We start from the raw sequence: 19055 nt of genomic DNA, 5'->3' as shown, positions 1-19055 counted from the left end.
TCTTTGCCTTAATGTTTTCTTTGTCTGATCCTTTAGGCTTTGTCTTATCCTTTAGGCTTGTGTAACTGATCCTTGCTGGTGTGCATGGTTGATTTAGGATGGTCTTTTCATGAAGCATGAAGGCAGTGTTAAGCCTAAAGACCATGATATTAGAATTGAAAATTTACCCTGGACCCTTAAACATGAAATAAAATACCCATTTATAAGGAACTCTTAGGCTGCACCTATAACTTACTGGAACTGTTGTTTTCTCCTCTTCCAGTTTGACAGTATTAAGTATTTATCTCTTTCAAGTTAGTAGGGGTCACATTTTACCCTAAATTATTAAGTAATATCTGTAATATAATAGCAGAAACCACTTAATTTCTTAGAATCCTTGTTTCTTCATTTGTAAATGAGGGTTTGTCCTAAATGATCTGAGGCTCATTGTGGCTCCACGATTGTATTACAATTCTATGATCATCCATTCTTCATTTCTATTGGCCAGAAAGTATTTTGTATTCAGTGTTTAATCAGAGAAATCCTGTTATGCAAATTTGGTAAGAAAAATGGTTAAGTAAAATGTGTGGATTAATAATAAATTTAAAGTATTACATGTTCAATTTTAAAACTGAGGTTTCTTTGGAAGGAAAGGAAAAAATATTTACTCATTTGAAAAGATCAAGCTTTTTGTAGGAAAAAAATTGGCATTTAAATTGAAATTAATAAGGACATAATCCTTATAAAGAAAAATTAAACCCAAAGTAATTTGCACAGATGGTTACCATTGTGAGTGTAAATTGTATCAAGTGGGGACATAGATGATCGAACTTGCACCTGTAGCTTACTTGTATTTAGACCACACTCACTGGCAAAACTGTGTTTAAGTGGAGTCAGGAGGGAAGGGGAGATGACAACAATTTGTTTTTAGTGGAGCAATTATACTTCTTGCTATCTTAGTGCATACTTGTGGTCTTTGAGGAGGAAAGTTTCTAATTTAGACACAATAGGATACATTTGAGACCAAATTGTTTATAAATCTTGATTAGATGTATAAGGAGAGAAGTAGATGGAAATTAATTTTAATAAATGCATTTCTTTCTGAAATTTTGGTGACAGAACTAAATTTTGTTTTTATTTTTAAATATTTTTGTGTAGAACAATTTTGCTACTCATGTAGCAGTTTTATACTTTGAATGTAAGAAAGATAAATTATTTTCCTTATAATTCTTATTTGATAATATGAATTACTAATACAGACTGACCTATAGCTGTTTAGAAAAAGTAGTGTGGACATGATACAGTTGTATTTGCATTTGTGGTATACCTTACCCAGACTGCTTGGCTGGATAGTGCCTTTTTTGAAAAGTGATTTATTATAGACCAACTTATAGGATGGCCCTTTAGCTACCAAGAAGAATAACTTTCTATTAGGTATTAGAATTAAATCTTGATATTCCTAAACACTTCCCCTTACCTTGAATGATAAAGGGAACAGAGATGAGCATTCATATTCAATAATACTTTCTTGACAGAAACAAATCATAGTGGACCCCTTGAGCTTCAGTGAAGAGCGCTTTAGGCCTTCCTTGGAGGAGCGCCTGGAAAGCATCATTAGTGGAGCTGCCCTGATGGCTGACTCGTCCTGCACACGTGATGACCGTCGTGAGCGGATCGTGGCAGAGTGCAATGCTGTCCGCCAGGCCCTGCAGGACCTGCTCTCAGAGTACATGGGCAATGTGAGTGTCAGAATCTTTCTTTAAAGTAAGATAGTTGTGTCTCAGGAATTTTCTATAACATGGTGAATATGAGATGTATTAACTATTAATTTCAAATATTCCTTTTTTTGGGATGGGTCAGATTTTTCAAGGAGTGGCTAAATAATTTTCTAAGTCACCCTTTCCTCCCCATAGTTTTATATGGAAAAATTTATACTTAAAGAAATCATATAGTGAGTACCTATATATCCTTTATCTAGATTCACCAATTAATGTGTAGGCCATTTGCTTGTGTGTATAAAAACAAATACACCCTTGTTTTCTCTGAAACATTTGGAAGTAACTTGCATACATTGATTTTCAGCCTCCACCCATTTCAGCATGAATTTTCTAAGGATAATGACCTTCTATACCACTAAAATTTCCTTATTGTAACTCGATGGTCAGATAAGTTTGGGCAAGAGGAAATGGTGAAAATCCATTTCTTAAATGTTTGTGGTTTATGAAACTTTCTTCATGAACCATATAGAATTCTGTAAGCATGCATAATTTTTAAAATAGAGCCATATGAGGCAGACTGGGTAATGTTTTTGAATTTTTAAGGTTTGTAATTAAAAACAGTGCTGTGAAATTTGACACTTGATTTTTTTTTTTTTTTTTTTTTTTTTTTTGCCGTAGAATATATTGTACTTGTTGGTTTTTCTCTGTTATCCTGTCTTTCTTTTTCCTTCTCACATATTTTTGTCTTCCAGTTCAGTTATTTAATGTTAACTTAAGGCACTGTAGTTTAGATCAAGTACCCAATAATTTGCTGATATAAGGAAGGAATAAGTTAAATAAAAATTATATAAAATTATTCAAAAACATTTTTTGGTACTGGGAATTTACCCCAGGGGTACTTTACTATTGAGCCACATCCCCAGCTCTTTTTATTTTTCATTTTGAGAAAGGGTCTCACTAAATTGCTTGCCGAATTGCTGAAGCTGGCCTCAAGCTTGTGATCCTCCTGTCTCAGCCTTCTGAGTTGCTGGGATTACAGGTGTGTGCCACATCTGGTTATAAAAAGTTATCTTAAAGAGAAAATGGAAAATGTAAGTTAGCTGTCATCACTACAGGTTTTGTTTTGCCTATTTATAACTCTTTGGAGAAAGACCTTGATCCTTTTTTCATTTGTTCATTTGGAATACTTCTTGTTTGAATGGGTAATGTTGAGTCATGATGGAATTCCTAGGGTGAAGATGAATGCCTTCCTGTGTTTATTCTGTTTCTACTGTATTGTGAAATTAGTGAAGTGTATTGAATCATTTTAAATCATTGCTATGTTTCGATCATAGAGATTTAGTAGATAAAAGGGAAAAAGTGATTGATAAGTCATTGGAAATGTAGGGCACATTTAAAAATCCATATTAATGCTTGAAAATTAGAAAATATGAAAAAATGATGGGTTGAAGAATGGCTTACAGTTGATGGAGTCATAAATGGGAGAGCAAGGACTCATAGTATATATATGGAACAGTAATCTGTTGTTCTGTGTAATGCTGGAAGTGGTGCAGAAGTGCCCAATACAGTTATGATTAGGAAACTGCTTTGAAAAACAGCCTTTGGTGAGGAAGAGGATGTGATAAATCTGCAGAGCTTCCTAACCCGTCTATAAGACTAGTACTGGGGTTGCTGAGGCTCTCTGGCCATTTACTCCATTCATGAGTAACTTTCTGGCTTTTCCCTAGAATGTCATACAAATCCCTGTAGTACTTTGTCTTCATACTATAAATGTAGGAAAAGTTGTGGAATACTAATTTATACTGAAAACATGGAGCCTCTAATATAGCACTTTATTTTTTTTTTAAATAAAGATGGACACAATATCTTTGTTTTATTTATTTTTTACATGGTGCTGAGATCGAACCCAGTACCTCACAAGTACGAGGCAAGCGCTCTACCGCTGAGCTATAACCCCAGCCCCTAATATAGTACTCTTAAGCAAAAAAAAATTGAACCATGCTTGATGGTTGTGTCTTATTGAAATATAAGTACTGTGGAGGATGTCTTGAAAGAAATTTTCTTGAGATTCAGAAATGTATTTTAGAAGTTGGTTTCCAGTTATGTTTCTCCTAATGGTAAGAATCTTTACTTTCCTTTTTATTTATTTATGTAAAATGAAGAAACTTCAGTCTTCCAAGAAGCAATGGAGTGAGGATAAAAGGGGAAGGCAATGATATTCACTCAGAAGAGAGCTTAGAGTGGTAAAAGGGTCTGAAGAAACAGAAGCAACTGAGGATAGATTTTTTGCTTATTTGTGAAGCATTTAGAAACAGACTCTCTAGTGACAATCAGAACATAACTGGCCATCTCTGCCTGTAACTCAGTTCACATACTCAATGTGAAACACATGCAAAGCAGTGTACTCAGTAAAAGCATGCTTAATGAGCTCATGCTGACTTGTTCATTATGGGGATCTATGTAGACCAAGTGATAAAGTCTAGAAAGGCTGACCTATTTGCACTGTTTCATTCTTTGGATTCTCTCATTAATATCATTTTTATAGACATATTCTTGTCATAATCTCTTGAGTTTTTGTTTTTCCTTCTGTTGTATCAGTTACCAAGTTCCACTAGTTTTTCTTATGAGGCAGTGATGCACATTAGAATTCCAGGGGAACCTTAAAAATCCTGATGTCTGGGGGCTGGGGATAAAGCTCAGTTGGTAGAGTGCTTGCCTTGCATGCCTAAGGCTCTGGGTTCAATCCCCAATGCCGCCAACAACAACAACAAAAAATCCTGATGTCTGGGTTATACCCCAGACCAACGAATTCAGAATCTCTGGATCAGGGTCCAGATATAACAGCATTTCAAAAGCTTTCAGGTGACTCCATTTTGTAACTGAGGTAGAGAAGCTGCTCTGTTTATTCTGTTTGTTTATTTCTATCCATTACCATTGCCTTACTTGAAGATTTCCTCACTTTCTCTGTTTCCCTCCCTCATTTGGCCTGCTTAGGCTAAGCCAAGCTCATGTCTTCAGTAGGACATTGTTCATTGTATTCTCTTTTTTTTTTTTTTTTTTAATTTTTTATTGTTGGTTGTTCAAAACATTACTTAGTTCTTGATATATCATATTTCACACTTTGATTCAAGTGGGTTATGAGCTCCCATTTTTACCCCATATACAGATTGCAGAATCACATCAGTTACGCATCCATTGATTTACATATTGCCATACTAGTGTCTGTTGTGTTCTGCTGCCTTTCCTATCCTCTACTCATTGTATTCTTGAGATTCCCTTTCTTCCTGTTTAATTCTAATCTGCTCTTCCTCGAATTCCCACATTTCCTCCCATCTCTTGTCATTTCAAATTGAACCATCTTACATTATTTCTTTGGTGCTTGAAGTTTTGTACCTAATTATATACTTCCTTGAACTTTCTCTTAATTATATTTCCTTTTCCCATGTTATTTCTGCAAAAAGGTTTTAAGCTATTGGAAGACTGAAATCTAAAATTATACTTTCATGGTTAGTATAATTCTAGAAGAGGTACTCAGTAAAAGCATGCTTAATGAACTCATGCTGACTTGGGAAAGTGAATAAAATGAACAATTTTGGATATTCACAGTGCTCAGGATACCATATTGGAAGAAAAAGCTAACGATCTTGCCCTTATGGGCTTTGCATTCTAGGAGGGTGGCAAGGATCTGAGTAGTTTACTTCAATTTCCATAATCTTTTATTATATAGATGGTATTTTTAGAAAAAAAATTAAATAATCTGAAATAGCAATTAGTGAATGAGATATCTTAGATCAGGTTGGAGTAAAATTTTAATTCCTCAAGTGAAGATCAGATTTCTTTACAAAGGCTCCAAAGGGTCAGGAGACCAGAGCATTAATGTTTCCATTGGCATTATGGTTTGAAGGGTAGTTAGGTAGTTTTGACTCCGTAGCTAACTAACTGTGTAGGCCCTAAGTGATATTAACGTAAAGTTAATACATTTAACTTTAGTTAATACATTTAACTGTGGTCTAAACTTAACATAATAGAAATTTCACCCTTTAGTGGGTGAATTCTTGTAGTTTTATAAATGATAATCTAGTTTCCTTGAAATGAAATTTGGTTATTTTGGTCAAGTTTAATTTGCTTCTGGTCTGTCAGCCTAAAGTTGCTCTAGGTTTGAGATTTCTAGAGAAGGAAAAGCAGTTTTGAATGTATGTCATAGTCTTAAAAGGCTTAAAAGTGAAACAGATTGAAATTAAAATGAAATGTAATTAAATTTAAAAATAGTTGTTATCGTTTTATTCCATATAGAAGCCTAAAATATTTATTAAACCAGGGTTTACAGTTTACTGTCATGTTAAGGAGTTAAAATTTCTTTTCTTTTCTTTGAATATGTAGCTGATTAGTAGTTGCCCAGTTGTGTGTTGAAATGTTCTCTGGAGTTATTTCAATGCCTGTGAAAAACCTTCTGAAGGGTCTTACACTTTATACAGCTGAATTCTTTATCTAATAGTTGTCCTTGTGCTAAAGGGGATGTTGACCTTGCTATGTTCCTTTCTCCCTTTTTAGGGTATGTTTTTCTAATAGTAGAACTTATTGAACCAAGTTTGTTCCTGTTATTATACCCTTCAATTCCTGACTCCTCTCAAAACAAATGCTTCCTCCACTGATCTGAAAATGCTTAACACAATGTCTGAAACATAAAGGACCCTTGATCTTTGAAATGAATTCCGTTTGGTTTTGACATCATCAATCTTGCTACCAGTTTTGGTAATGTGACTGGCTGGAGAGTTAGGACTTACAATTGGTGAGAACAAGCACACTCGGTAGACTTAAATAGCTCTAGCTCTGTGCTATTCAGTATGTTAACCATTAGTCCAATTTGGCTATTGAGCACTTGAAATCTGTTGAGTCCAGGTTGAGATGTGCTGTGAGTATAAACTATACACTAGATTTCAAAGACTTAGTATCCAAGAGAATGTAAATATCTCATTGATAATATTTAAGATATATTGGATTAAATAAAAACTTAATCTTCCTATATTTTTATTATGGTTAATAAAAAGTTAAGATTGTTTACATGGCTTATTTTTCTGGCTTACATTATATTTTTGTTGGCTAGTTCTAAGTATTGAATAACCAACCAGCTAAGGTGAGTAGATGAGTTTAGCATCAACTTCTTCATTGAATGTCCAGAGTGGTATGGGAATCCTTGCATAGTAGCCATTATAGCTTGTATTTCTTTATTCTTAAAATTGTAGTATAGGCAGAACAACATTAATACCATTTAGGATAAGGATGGTAAGGATAATGTTGCTTAAGGATACATTTTCTCTTTGTTCTTTCCCCAAAACATTAGTGGTTGTAGGATCTCAAAAGAAGAATGCAATATTGACATTTTAAAAATTGGACTGAACAATATTTGAGGCATTTGATTATGAGAATATATCTGGTATGAAATTTTAATTTGATTTGGTAATAATTTGATATGGAATGTATGAATAATGTGCAGATAATGTTCACTTCCAAAGATCTTTTGAAAAGATATATTGTTATCTTAGTGAAGGGAAGCACTCAATTTAGATGCTAATCCCTTCTCAGTTTTGCAAATGCTTTCCTGGAATCACTTTAGCATAGCCAGAGCTTCCCAGCCTTTGAAGGACTCTCTGAGGAGCTTGTTACTTCATTATTGTGTGTCTACCGTTTTTTCCTTCAAAATTAGAATATTTTTTTCCAGTTGTAAAAGTTTTGTATTCATTATATAATCCCACTCATCTTTGTGTATAGCATTTCAGACTTAATTGTAGGTGTGTGTATGTACACTTACACCTATCTTTTCTAACCTTTCCTTCATTTTTACTACATTGTTAGTAAGGATTATCAGTACTATTACACTGCTTACCATCCATAAATAACCCCATTGAGTTGTTACTTACTTAAAAATACAGATATATCCAGATGTGATTTGAGCTCAGATCTGTCTAACTTAAAAAATCTGAGCTTTTAATAATTTTACCCTTTTGCATCTTTCCAAGTCAACAAATAGGATTTCACATTTTTCCTTAATGGCTGCTGAGTTTTCCCTGAACTTAAATACTCTGTATTAAATAAGTTTTATCCATGTCTGGTATGGCTGCTTGAAGTGAGCAGAGCAAACAAATAAACAAAACAAAAACCCTTTTAAGAAAGACCTCCTATGCTAGATTATCTGATGATACTTGAGTGTCATAGATGTTTAAGGTGAAGCTATAGGGATTGAATTTTGTTGTACATCAATACTATGATTTTGTTTGAATTGTTTCCTGCAATACTTTTGGCTCAACTTATTTTTGGTGTTTTTTGTTTATTTTGGGTGGGTGGTAGGGATTGAATCTGTGGCTTTGTACATGTTAAGCATGTGCGGTTCCAATGAGCTATATCCTCAGCCTTCTCACCTGTATTGGTAGTCCATAGTTCCCTAGCTGTGCTTAAAGATGATTTTATTAATTTGTAAATGTAATCTTTTCTGTGGGCTGCCTAGCATATTTAGGAAACTTTAGATACAAATAGATGGTGTATTGAATGCAAAGTTTGAGCATGTGTAGGACTTGATTCTTTTGACAGACCTGTGTTTATTTTACTTCTGTTTTTATTGTGTGTGTTTAAGGTATATATAGTGATACTTTCATATATAGTGAATGATTATTACAGCCAAGCCATTTAATATATTTATTATCTCACCGTGAGATAACACACACACACACACACACACACACTAACAGGCCCTAAAATCTACTCTCATAACAGATCTCTTATATGCAATATTATTCTCATCCTGTAGATTAGGTCTTCCAATTCATTCATCCTATATAACTACAACTTTGTGTTTTTACATAAATTCTTCCCACCTTTTTACTCCGTTTTATTTTCATGTGTGTGTCGTTTATTAGATTCCACATGAGAGAAATCTGTGCCTGTGTTACTTTGCTTAGCTTTCTCCAGGTTCATCTGTGTTCTTTATAGCAGCATTTATTCAATTAAGAAACCCCATTTTTTCAAGAATTAAATGTATTATTTTCTTATGGTGCAAGATGAGGAGTTTGAAAGACCTTCTTACTCTGAGGAAGATGTTTTAAACCAGTTATATTTTGTGTTGCTTTTCTAAGAGGTTTGAGGTACTTTCTGTTTATGCTACCCTGGCATTATGAATCACAATATTTAATAGGCATGTTCTTAATTTTTTATACACAGAAAGTGCATGCTTATATATTAGTTGAAATGGTGCTATCTTAATGGAGCAATATAGAGTGGTCTTTTGATGGTGCAAACATGGAAGCTTGCCCAGTGTTAGGCTGCAGATGAATAGGGTTTTAGCCATCTTCTGATTACTGTTAGACTGTCCTTGATATCACTTTATGCTCTTTAGCTGACAGGAAGAGTTGGAAAGATTTTATATTTAAAAAGTGTTTCTGGATTAAAAGGTAATCACCCCTAAATACATTAGAATATTAGTAATGGTCTCTAGGTGGTAAGATGATTGGCAGTATAATTTTTAAAAAATATTTTCCCCACATTCAAAAAAGTGTTTTGTATGGATAATGTAACAAAGTTTTAAAATAAGCTTAGACCTTTAGGTTTTTGTGTCTTTATTTTTAGGTTTTATTTATAACCACATACTGAATTCATGTTCAGAGAATTATAGGTTGAGTATCCCTTATCTGAAATGCTTGGGACTAGAAGTGTTTCTGATTTTGGAGTGTTTCCCCCCCCCCCCCCCCCCAAATATATATATTTTAGCTGTCGTTGAACACAACACCTGTATTTGAGGATTGAACCCAGGGCCTTCCATGTGCGAGGCAAGTGTTCTACCGCTGAGCCACAACTCCAGCCCTGATTTTGGAGTTTTGGGATTTTGGAATATTTGCATAACTTTACAACTTGAACATTACTACTATGAAAATCCAAAATCTGAAATGCTTTAAAATTTGAAAATTTTGAAAATTGCAGTTTTGTTTTTTTCAGAGTAGGGACACTCAACTTGCATTAAACTTTCTTTTTCTTTTTTTGTTTTTTAAGAAAACTTTAAAAAATATTTTCTTATAGTTGTTGATGAACCTTTATTCATTTATTTATATGCGGTGCTGAGAATCAAACCCAGTGCCTCATACATGCTAGGCAAGTGCTGTACCACTGAGCCACAACCCCAGCCCTCTTTTTTTTTTTTTTAAAGAACTTTTTTCTTATTAATATTGATTCTTCCATTTGAGGCAAAACATAATATATTAAAGAGTACAGAACTGTAAAGTTAGAATTTTTGGCTTTCTTCTTCTTCTCTTCCCCCTGCCCCCTCCATCCTCCCTCTTCTTTCTTCTTTTTTTCCCTTGTGGTACTGGGGATTAAACCTAAGGCCTTAGTCCCTTGTGGTACTGGGGATTAAACCTAAGGCCTTAGACACGCTAGGCAAGAACTCTAACAATGAGCTGTATCTTCAGCCCAGGAAGTTAGAATTTGGAAGTGACATCAAGGGTTGGCAGATTATAGTTCTTAAGTCAGGTCGGGACTTGTGCCTGTTTTTATATAAAAAAAATATTCTTGGAGATAGCCATGTCCATTTTTTTTTTTTTTTAAATTTATCACCTGTGGCTGCTTTAAGTAATCACAAACGATACTGTATGGTTCTCAAAGTCTAAAATAATTCCTATCTGGTCCTTTGTAGAAGTTTGACAATCCTTAATCTAGTAGTTCATCAACTAATTCTTTTGAAGGTTTTAAAAATACAAATTCATTTCTTTAATGGATATAAGACTATTGAAGGTATTTATTTCTTCCTGTAATAATTTTGAGAGTTTGTGGCTTTCAAAGAATTGGTCCATTTAGACAAATTTTATAAGTATAGATTTTTTTTTTTTTTTTGCCTTATTCCTAATGTTTGGGATTTGTGTCTGTATTCTCTATTTCATGCCCAGGGCTTTTAGTTGCATTCACTGGGAAAGATTCAGTAGAATGCGTTTGTTCTACCTTATCCCCAACCAAAACTAAGCCTGAAACTAGGGAAGTAACTTGGCCATAATAATACTTATGAATGAACAATTAGGTCTAGAATTCAGGCTTCAGATTCATTGTTCAGAGCTGCTGGTGATAATCTTCAGATGTGATGTCATGGACATGGGCATTAAGTGGTTTGTTTCTTTATGTAGTACTCATTAAACTTTGATCAAGTAAGGTAACCTCTTCAGGGCTGCTTACTTTAACTGATAATGGGATTATTAATAGGTAACCAACTAACTGACCTTGTTAAAATATACAGAGAACTACTCAGTGGATAAATATATTAGGAAGGATATGATGGGTGATATTATTTTAAAAATATCAAAATGTCTTGAAACAGAACCAAAAAAGTATAGGGAAGAACTGGGTGAACAGGAAGTTGGTTCCTGCCTCTTGTGATAAGTCCTTTTCAGCTTTCTATATCTGTTCCATTGCTTGTTCTCTGCCCATCATGAAGAGCCAAAGTGACAATCTTCACTTCCAGTCTACATGGTCTTATAGTTGAGCATCTCATCCCAGCCATTGTAGAACAACCCATGCCTAATGTATGAGGACCAGCTCTAATGTGCCAGTGAGACAAAAGAAAGAGGCAGATAGATGAAGGACTGTACAAAGTACAATTTACTGGGGACCCTTACCAGTGGAAGTATGGTCCAGGGTGGCAACGACTAGTTGGATCCCTGCAACTTGGGTCAGAAAGAGGAGCATATATATGGATTAGGACAAAAGTGACTTCATCTTAGCTGGAATATTCCTGGTTTATCTTTAAAGCTAATGCAGAGAATTAGGCACATCTCTAGAGCTAGGGTCTGGTTGTAAAGCCCCACATAGCCCTCGAGTTTTGTCTGTTTGTTGGGAAACTATGCAGGAAAAACTTGCTAGAGTTATTCTGAGGCAATCATGGTACTTATGACTCAGTGTGGCTACAGTCATGTTAAGCAAACCTATACAACAGCTAATAATAATAAAATTATGTCCTTACCACTTTTGTTGGGTTGTTGTTGGTGGGGATGCCCTGTTTGATATTAACCTACAAATATAGAGTGCTATACAAATTGGTATTATTTTAGAAAATGTTCTTCCTTGTTCTTTTTGGCCCAAGGTGGCCTTTACTTTTGTTATAGTTGTCATGTAATGATAAATATTATGATTATTTAAATGTAGCAAAATATGGGGGCTGGGGATGTGGCTCAAGCGGTAGCGCACTCGCCTGGCATGCGTGCGGCCCGGGTTTGATCCTCAGCACCACATACAAACAAAGATGTTGTGTCTGCCGAAAACTTAAAAAAGAATAATAATAATAATAATAATAAAAAAAATAAATGTAGCAAACTAATAGTTTTAGAAGGTTACCTATTTATTTGAACTAGAATGCCATATATGACAAATATGTAAAACTAAAAGCTTATCATAACTTTCTCCCATAATTTTTATACTCATTGATCATCAAAAATTTTTATTTTTTAAATAATTAGTTATCTTAGAGGACTTAAGGTGATTATGGTAGTTTAAGATTAAACTGAGTTTGTATATGTATTTTTCTTGCTCTCAATGAGCTATAATGTTGTTTGCTTGCTTGTTTGTTTAGCTCCCTCTACCCTCCACACCACCAAGATATAATTATTTTTAGAGATGCCATTCAGGTGCTTTTCCTGACAAGAAATTCATGACAAGAAATTATTTTAAAAATATCAAAATGGGTGATATTATTTTAAAAATATCAAAATGCCTTGAAACCAAACCAAAACTAAGCCTGAAACTAGTTACTGAGTACTGAGTTGCCAAATTGTCCTTGCCAGGGTTAATTGTAGAGCTCCATCTTCCGGGAAATTTCTTCCTCTCTGATTTTTCAGGCTTGTTATTGAAAGTTACCACTTTTATATTTCTTAGTCACAATACAGAACCAGAAGAGCAAAAGTCTGTGGAATGTAATGGTTTCCTTCTCTGAGTGAATGTCTGTGTTCTTTGTTTATTTTGGGCTAAATCTGTGTTCACATCTGATGACTGCTAATTAAGGATTGCTTGCCAATCACTAAATAGCTTATTTATTTTAATGTAGAATATTGGATATATAGAACCCAAAACATTAAGTACTATTTTTGTTTGGTCCTTCTCTAAAAGTAGCACTAGGGCCTTTTCATAATGGCATGGTTTGAAAACTTATAAGAAAAATAGGTCCTCTTGACTTGCTTTATGCTAAAATGACATCTGGTCAGTAAATTTGTCTCACAAATTATTTTCAGATGTGTTGAAATGATTGGCCTCCTGCTCTGTCTGGTTTACTCTGACTGCAGATATTCTGATTTTTTGGTTTTGTGATTTTTTTTGCAGTTTATAATAGTCTACCAAGTAGAATGCAGTGTGACATCTGATATCAAAACTTCCTTGCTAATTATCCTTTAAATTTATCACTGGAAAATACTTGTCTTAAATTACTTCTCCCTCCTTTGAGAATTATTGCTTTTGTAATATGAAAGTCATCTTCTTGGAGTGAAAAGATTAATATTTCTGTTTGTCCTTGTTCTTATGATTATACAAATGTTGTTTGTTCTTTCCTGGTATAAAATGACCTGAAATAATTTTATAAGAAAAATCATAAATATTTGATCAGTGATATTTAACTGTAATCTTTGAATTATACTTTTATTTAGTGATTTCCATTGTATAGATAAAGGATTCCCCTTACTTGTAAAGTTCTTAGTTGAGGAAATAGATTGAAAATTTTAGGAAGACATTTATTGGGTTTTTCTTTTTCAAGGTGATTTTATATTTTGTAACATTCAGAAATTTTAAAATTACACAAATTTCAATTTTTAAAATTAAAATTTCTAATCAGCTTTTGAAAAATGGACTTCATTGGCTGGCTTTTATTATGGCAAACTATAGAGGCTAAAGTCACACTGTTTTTTAGAGAGAGAGAGAGAGAATTTTCTTAACATTTATTTTTTAGTTTTCGATGGACACAACATCTTCATTTTATTTTTTATGTGGATCAAACCCAGCGCCCCGTGCATGTTAATCGAGCGCGCTACCGCTTGAGCCACATCCCCAGCCCCACACTGTTCTTTTCAGGGTTTTTTTTTTTTTTTTTTTTTCCCACAGCCATTGCAAAATTAGTCATTTTCTTAAAACCACTTTAAATCAAGAATTATCATTAATTTTAGGGTTGTGTTAATAAATGCAACACTGTATGGTTTGGGTTTAAGGTTTTGGCCTTAGGAAAAGAGTATCTAACATTCTTTAAGGCCCCATTAAAGGAAATTCTCCTTAACTCCTGTGATTTGACATGATTTGCACATCCAGGTATGAATATACATTTGGGGGGAATGTCCATATTATAAGACAATCCCTTATAAAGAAACATGGTGTATTGGATTTATTTTAAAATACTCCAGTAGTGATACATGCCAGTAATTACAGCAACTTGGGAAGGTAAAACAGGAAGAAGCCATCCTTGGCCATTTAGTGAGGCCTTGTATCAAAATAAAAAATGAAAAGGGTTGGGGATGTACCTCAGTGGTAGAACACCCCTAGGTTTAATCACGAGTACCAACAACAATAACTCTAGCAAAAATGAAAACAAAATAAAAAACTAAAGGAAGAGGGCAATGAAACAAGAAAGCAGAAAGTGGATGGCTATTGAAGTCCGATGATGGTTATATGAGGCATTTCATTGACTTTTCTCAATCTTTTTGGGTATGTTTGGAAAGTCCCATAATAAAAGATAAGTAAGGGATATCTCTTATCATCATATTAGATGTTTAAGGGTATAGTGCTTGCTATATTAACATCCTTCAAGGGCATTTGTGTGTTTTGCAACTGCTGGCTGACATTATTTTATCTCACCTATTCCTCTGTTTACTCCTCAGTTCATGGGCTAGCTAGTGCCTGTAATGTCTCTTAGGCCAGTTAGATTCTCTTGGGAATTTGTATGGGTAAATAATAGAAAAATAAAATCTTAAGATTGGTAGCTTTCTTCTAGGGTGGATTTAGACTTTGATACATTTCCTCAGGCTGAAGAAAATAATCTGTAAAAGTAGAAGAAAACTATTCCATTTAGCCTCTAGACAGCGACACATTAAGGATTAATGACAGCCAAAAGGAAATGTCAGACACTAAGCTAGTCTACTCTCTTTTGGCAGCTGAGAATCTGGTGAATCAACAGCATGTATATTTAAGTAGGTGGAGGAAAAAAGTGTCTAACATTCTTTAAGTCCCCATTAAATCAGCACAATTGGACTTGGAGCCTGTTTCTACTTTTTTAAACCCAAGAAAGCATTTCCATAGAATAAAGGTGCTTATTTGTTGTCATGTGGACAACATGGGAAAGGAAACATTTTAAAATGTATTTATATATGTTGTTTTTTTATGTATGTATGTTTGATTGTTGGTAAATGCAAAGAAGTGGTACATTTTGTATGTGTGAGAGGCATACTTAAAATTTTGATTAACTTGGTCAGCATTTTCACAAACAGGAATTATCAGAACAGAGAAGGGATACATTTGGTGCTGGAGATAGAAGAACAAATTTAGAGTAGCTATCTACTAAAAATTACTTTAAAGGACAAAGTATTTTAGAGCTTTTTAGCTTATAACCAAGCATTATCACCATGTCTACTTACATATATGTAGAGATATGGGGGGAGTGATAGATAAGGGTACAAGATTTCATTTTGTTAATATGCTCTAAAATTCACTGATAAGAGCTTCACATATCTGTGAATACACTAAAAACATAGTACACTTTTAACGATTGACTTATATATGATATATGTTAGTGTATGTTTTGAATGTGTATCTTCATGAAGCTATTTAAAAATATTCACATGCTTTTTCATATATATAAATATTCTAATGATTTGATGTGTATTTAAAATTATATTTCTTGTAAGAATTCAGGTAATGTGTTCATACTAAATGAGTTGAGAATATTTTCTCTATTTTAAAATATTCTTTTGCCCTTGTATGTTATTGCCATCAGAATTACATGTTCTGTGTTAAAAGTCTGTATTGTGCACAAAGGTGACCTCTTTAATCTTTGGGCTTTGTATTTGGTCTCCAGTTTTCTGTGGCTACTTCATTTATATTGTAAAAATTATACATTAAGGATTGCTGAATCAAAAATAGTTCAAAAACTCAGAAATCAAAATAGGCTAATTATTCTCATTTTTATTGTTTCCTTTATGAAAAGTGGTTGAATCTGTACAGTATGGATGTTGTTGGCGCTTAAATTTTCATACTTTTAAATACTGTATTTTTATTTGAAGATTCTGTATATGATCACCTAGAATATAATTATACAACTCTGAGAACTAAGAAAGGGAGTCAACTTTTTTGTTAATCAACTAATCTGGATTTTTCTTTTTCTTTCTCTCTCTCTCTCTCTTTCTTTCTTTCTGGGGGTACCAGGGATTGGACCCATGGTGCTTAACTGCTGAGCCATATCCTTAGCTTCTTTTTTTGTTTTGTTTTGTTTTGATTTTTTAAAAAGACAGGGCCTTGTTGAGTTTCTGAGGCTGGCTTTGAACTTGTACTCCTCCTGCCTCAGTCTCCTGAGCTGCTGGAATTACAGGTGTGCACCACTGCCACCAGGTCTGGCTGGAATCCCCCCACTCCTTCCCCAGTCAGGAATACAGTGTATGTGGGGGGTTGTTTGAAATATTAGTGCTTGTAAACATATAATAGTATCTTAGAGATTTATTTTAGGCACACTTTAACTCCTTCAAGTTAAATTGCAAAAAAGATAGAGGTTGTGGGGGCTGGGGTTGTGGCTCAGTGGTGGAGTGCTTGTCTAGCATGCATGAGGCACTGGGTTTGATCCCTGGCACCATATACAAATAAACAAATAAAATAAAGGTATTGTGTCCATCTACAACTACAAAAATATTAAAAAAATAAAGCCTCAAGGTTCTTCTTTCTTTAAAAAAAAGAGAAAAAAAGAAAAAAGAGAGGGTATAAGTAAAGTAGCTCATTGAAACAACATTATTTTGTTTATCTCCATAGGTTTTTATTTTTTGCTTCCATGGGTAGTACTTGTAGTTTAAGATTTTCAGTTTGTGTCATGCAGACCTCTGCTGTTCTTTGTGATATAGGTACTAGACCAGGTAAGCTGGTATTGGTCTGGTGAGGTTTGGTGCTGTCTAGCAGAGATAAGCTACAAATGTTTCAAGTTTGTTAAACCCAAAGAGCTGAACTTTTCTTTAGCGAAATAAAGGCCAAATTTGGTAGCTTCCTAATAGTGTTTAGTAATCCTGAGGCTTTTATCACAGAATAGAAGCCAACAACTTTATACGCAGAAAATGAGTCTCACTACACTCTGTATATAATATGAAAATACAAAGAGATCAAATTAACTATAACTTACTTCTCTCCTGATTTTTTTCCCCATTAATGTTAACTTGTTTCATGCTTTGATACTTTTATGCTAGTACTTGCTACCAGACAAACTGTAACAGGCACCAACCAAATTCATATAAGAGAAGGGATTTTCCACAATGATTTGTAAGCTTTGGCTGTGGAAACTGGTAGTATTTCTTTTTAAAGCTGTCACCATTTCTTAGTCAAAGTGTTAGTTGAAAAAGTCAAGTGTAATGTCTTTCTCCAATGTTTTTGTTGCTTTTTAGGGGCATATTTCCTTTCTATTTTTAAAGAAAGAGTTTGATGATGGTATTTCAGCACTATGACAGAAAGTATTAAAGATATGTTTGGGTAGACAGTCGCCCTCAGATCTATGTGGGCGGGTACTTATGGAGTTTATTTTGGGAAGGGACATCTCTATTTAAATTGATATCCTGGTAATTGGAGCTAGTTTTGCTGCCCCAAGTAGATTTTCAATGAGTTTTGAAGGGAAACATTGGGCAGCTTCCAGTTCTTCTGTTGCTGCTTCTTAGAAACAGGTACTATTTTGCCTAGGTGAGATTCAGTGGTCTTTTGTGATAATAAAATCTACCTAATCTGAAGCTTTGTTTTTCCTCCAGAGATGTTTGAAGTACATGTTTACTAGAATATATAGGTTGTTGGCAATTAGTTAAATTGTTTTTTGAAGGGATTTTCTATGAAGGCATTGTTCTAAAACTTGATAGCTGTCCTGAGCATGAAAAGTTACCCAAATCTTTCTCAAGTCTTTGTTGCCTCAGCTGGGAGTTGGGGATGAAAACAGAGACATAATATGGTTGTGAGACTGTAGAATAGCACCAGGTAGGGCACAACCACTATCTTACACTACTGCTACTATTACCATTACTGTAACTAATCAATTTCTTTGAAATTGAATGGTTCATACTTCAAATACTATGTTGTTGTTTTTTTCCCTCTCTCTAACTGTTCTGATTTCCAGTGATTTCTGGATTTATTGCATGTATCATTCTGTTGAATTAAAGAAATCTTCCCCCGAACCCTTGCTCCCAAACACACCCTTTTCTTTTCTTCTCTTTCAGCAGTGGCCAAATACTTCCGAAGAACTTTCTCTCTTATGGGCATTCTGGTAATAATTTCTAAAGACTACATTGATTTTTAGCAAGTAGATCCCTATTGACTGTGTTGCAGAGGTTATTTTTTTGCTCTTCGTTTGTCTTAACTGTCTTGCCTGAAGTTGGTGGCCTTATTCCCAGATTTGTATTATGTTCTTTTTACTATTAAAATGTACATTTTGCTTGGATTTGGCATACTTTATAGTTAATTCTGAGTTATCTGGCATGGGGAAGCGAGACTCTGATCATCAATGTTCATTCTCTGAATTGAGTTTTGAATAGGCATTTTTGTATAAAATCTCTTCATTATTTGTTCCCACTCATTTTTGATTTATTTGGTGATTGCATTTGAAATAGACTTGCTATTTCAATGCTAAAACTGTCCATGTGCTTCTTTTCTTGTTCATTTTCTATAAGTTGTGTTTATATTTCTTCTCTATTTTTGAAAATCTGCTAAAGAGAAAAGCTGTTATGAATAAGGGTTTTCTGATTTTTTAAAAATCAACACACTAGCTTATTGTTTCAGAGAATTTACATACCCTAGAACTCTTAGAATAATTAGCCACAAATAAGTTTTATATATTGTCTATGAAGTATTAAAAAGAGAAAGATAGCGGGGCACACAGTAGGAGGTCTAGATGTTCTCCTTCCCTTTTATATTATAACCAGTCTCTCTCTAGAGCTCTAAAATGGTTGAAGAACAGAATCGTATTAGAAAAAAATCCTTACAGTTAAGGCAAGCTGATGGTGAAATGAGGTATATGGATGGGCTAGTATCACTCTCTACTTAACAGATGTGAAAAGTTGCCTTCAGATCTGTGCATTTTGTTCATTGGATTAGTAGTTGCTTCAAGAAGAAATAACCAAAACAAATAATCGA

The 19055-nt window shown here is 34.1% G+C and overlaps 1 protein-coding gene across 3 annotated transcripts in view; it reads left to right on the top strand.

The window, feature by feature from the left end:
- Positions 1-19055, top strand: part of Ctnna1 (catenin alpha 1) — a 177355-nt gene that overhangs the window by 71724 nt on the left and 86576 nt on the right. For all 3 annotated transcript variants that reach the window (XM_027927472.3, XM_071612324.1, XM_071612322.1), the window contains one exon: positions 1515-1718. In XM_027927472.3, the coding sequence (XP_027783273.1) occupies positions 1515-1718 (204 nt within the window). The remainder of the gene's footprint in view (positions 1-1514; positions 1719-19055) is intronic.

Source organism: Marmota flaviventris, chromosome 5 (genome assembly GCF_047511675.1).
Source record: "Marmota flaviventris isolate mMarFla1 chromosome 5, mMarFla1.hap1, whole genome shotgun sequence".
Classification (NCBI taxonomy): domain Eukaryota; kingdom Metazoa; phylum Chordata; class Mammalia; order Rodentia; family Sciuridae; genus Marmota; species Marmota flaviventris.
Note: the sequence above shows the minus strand (reverse complement) of the source record. Positions and strands in the feature narration are given on the sequence as shown.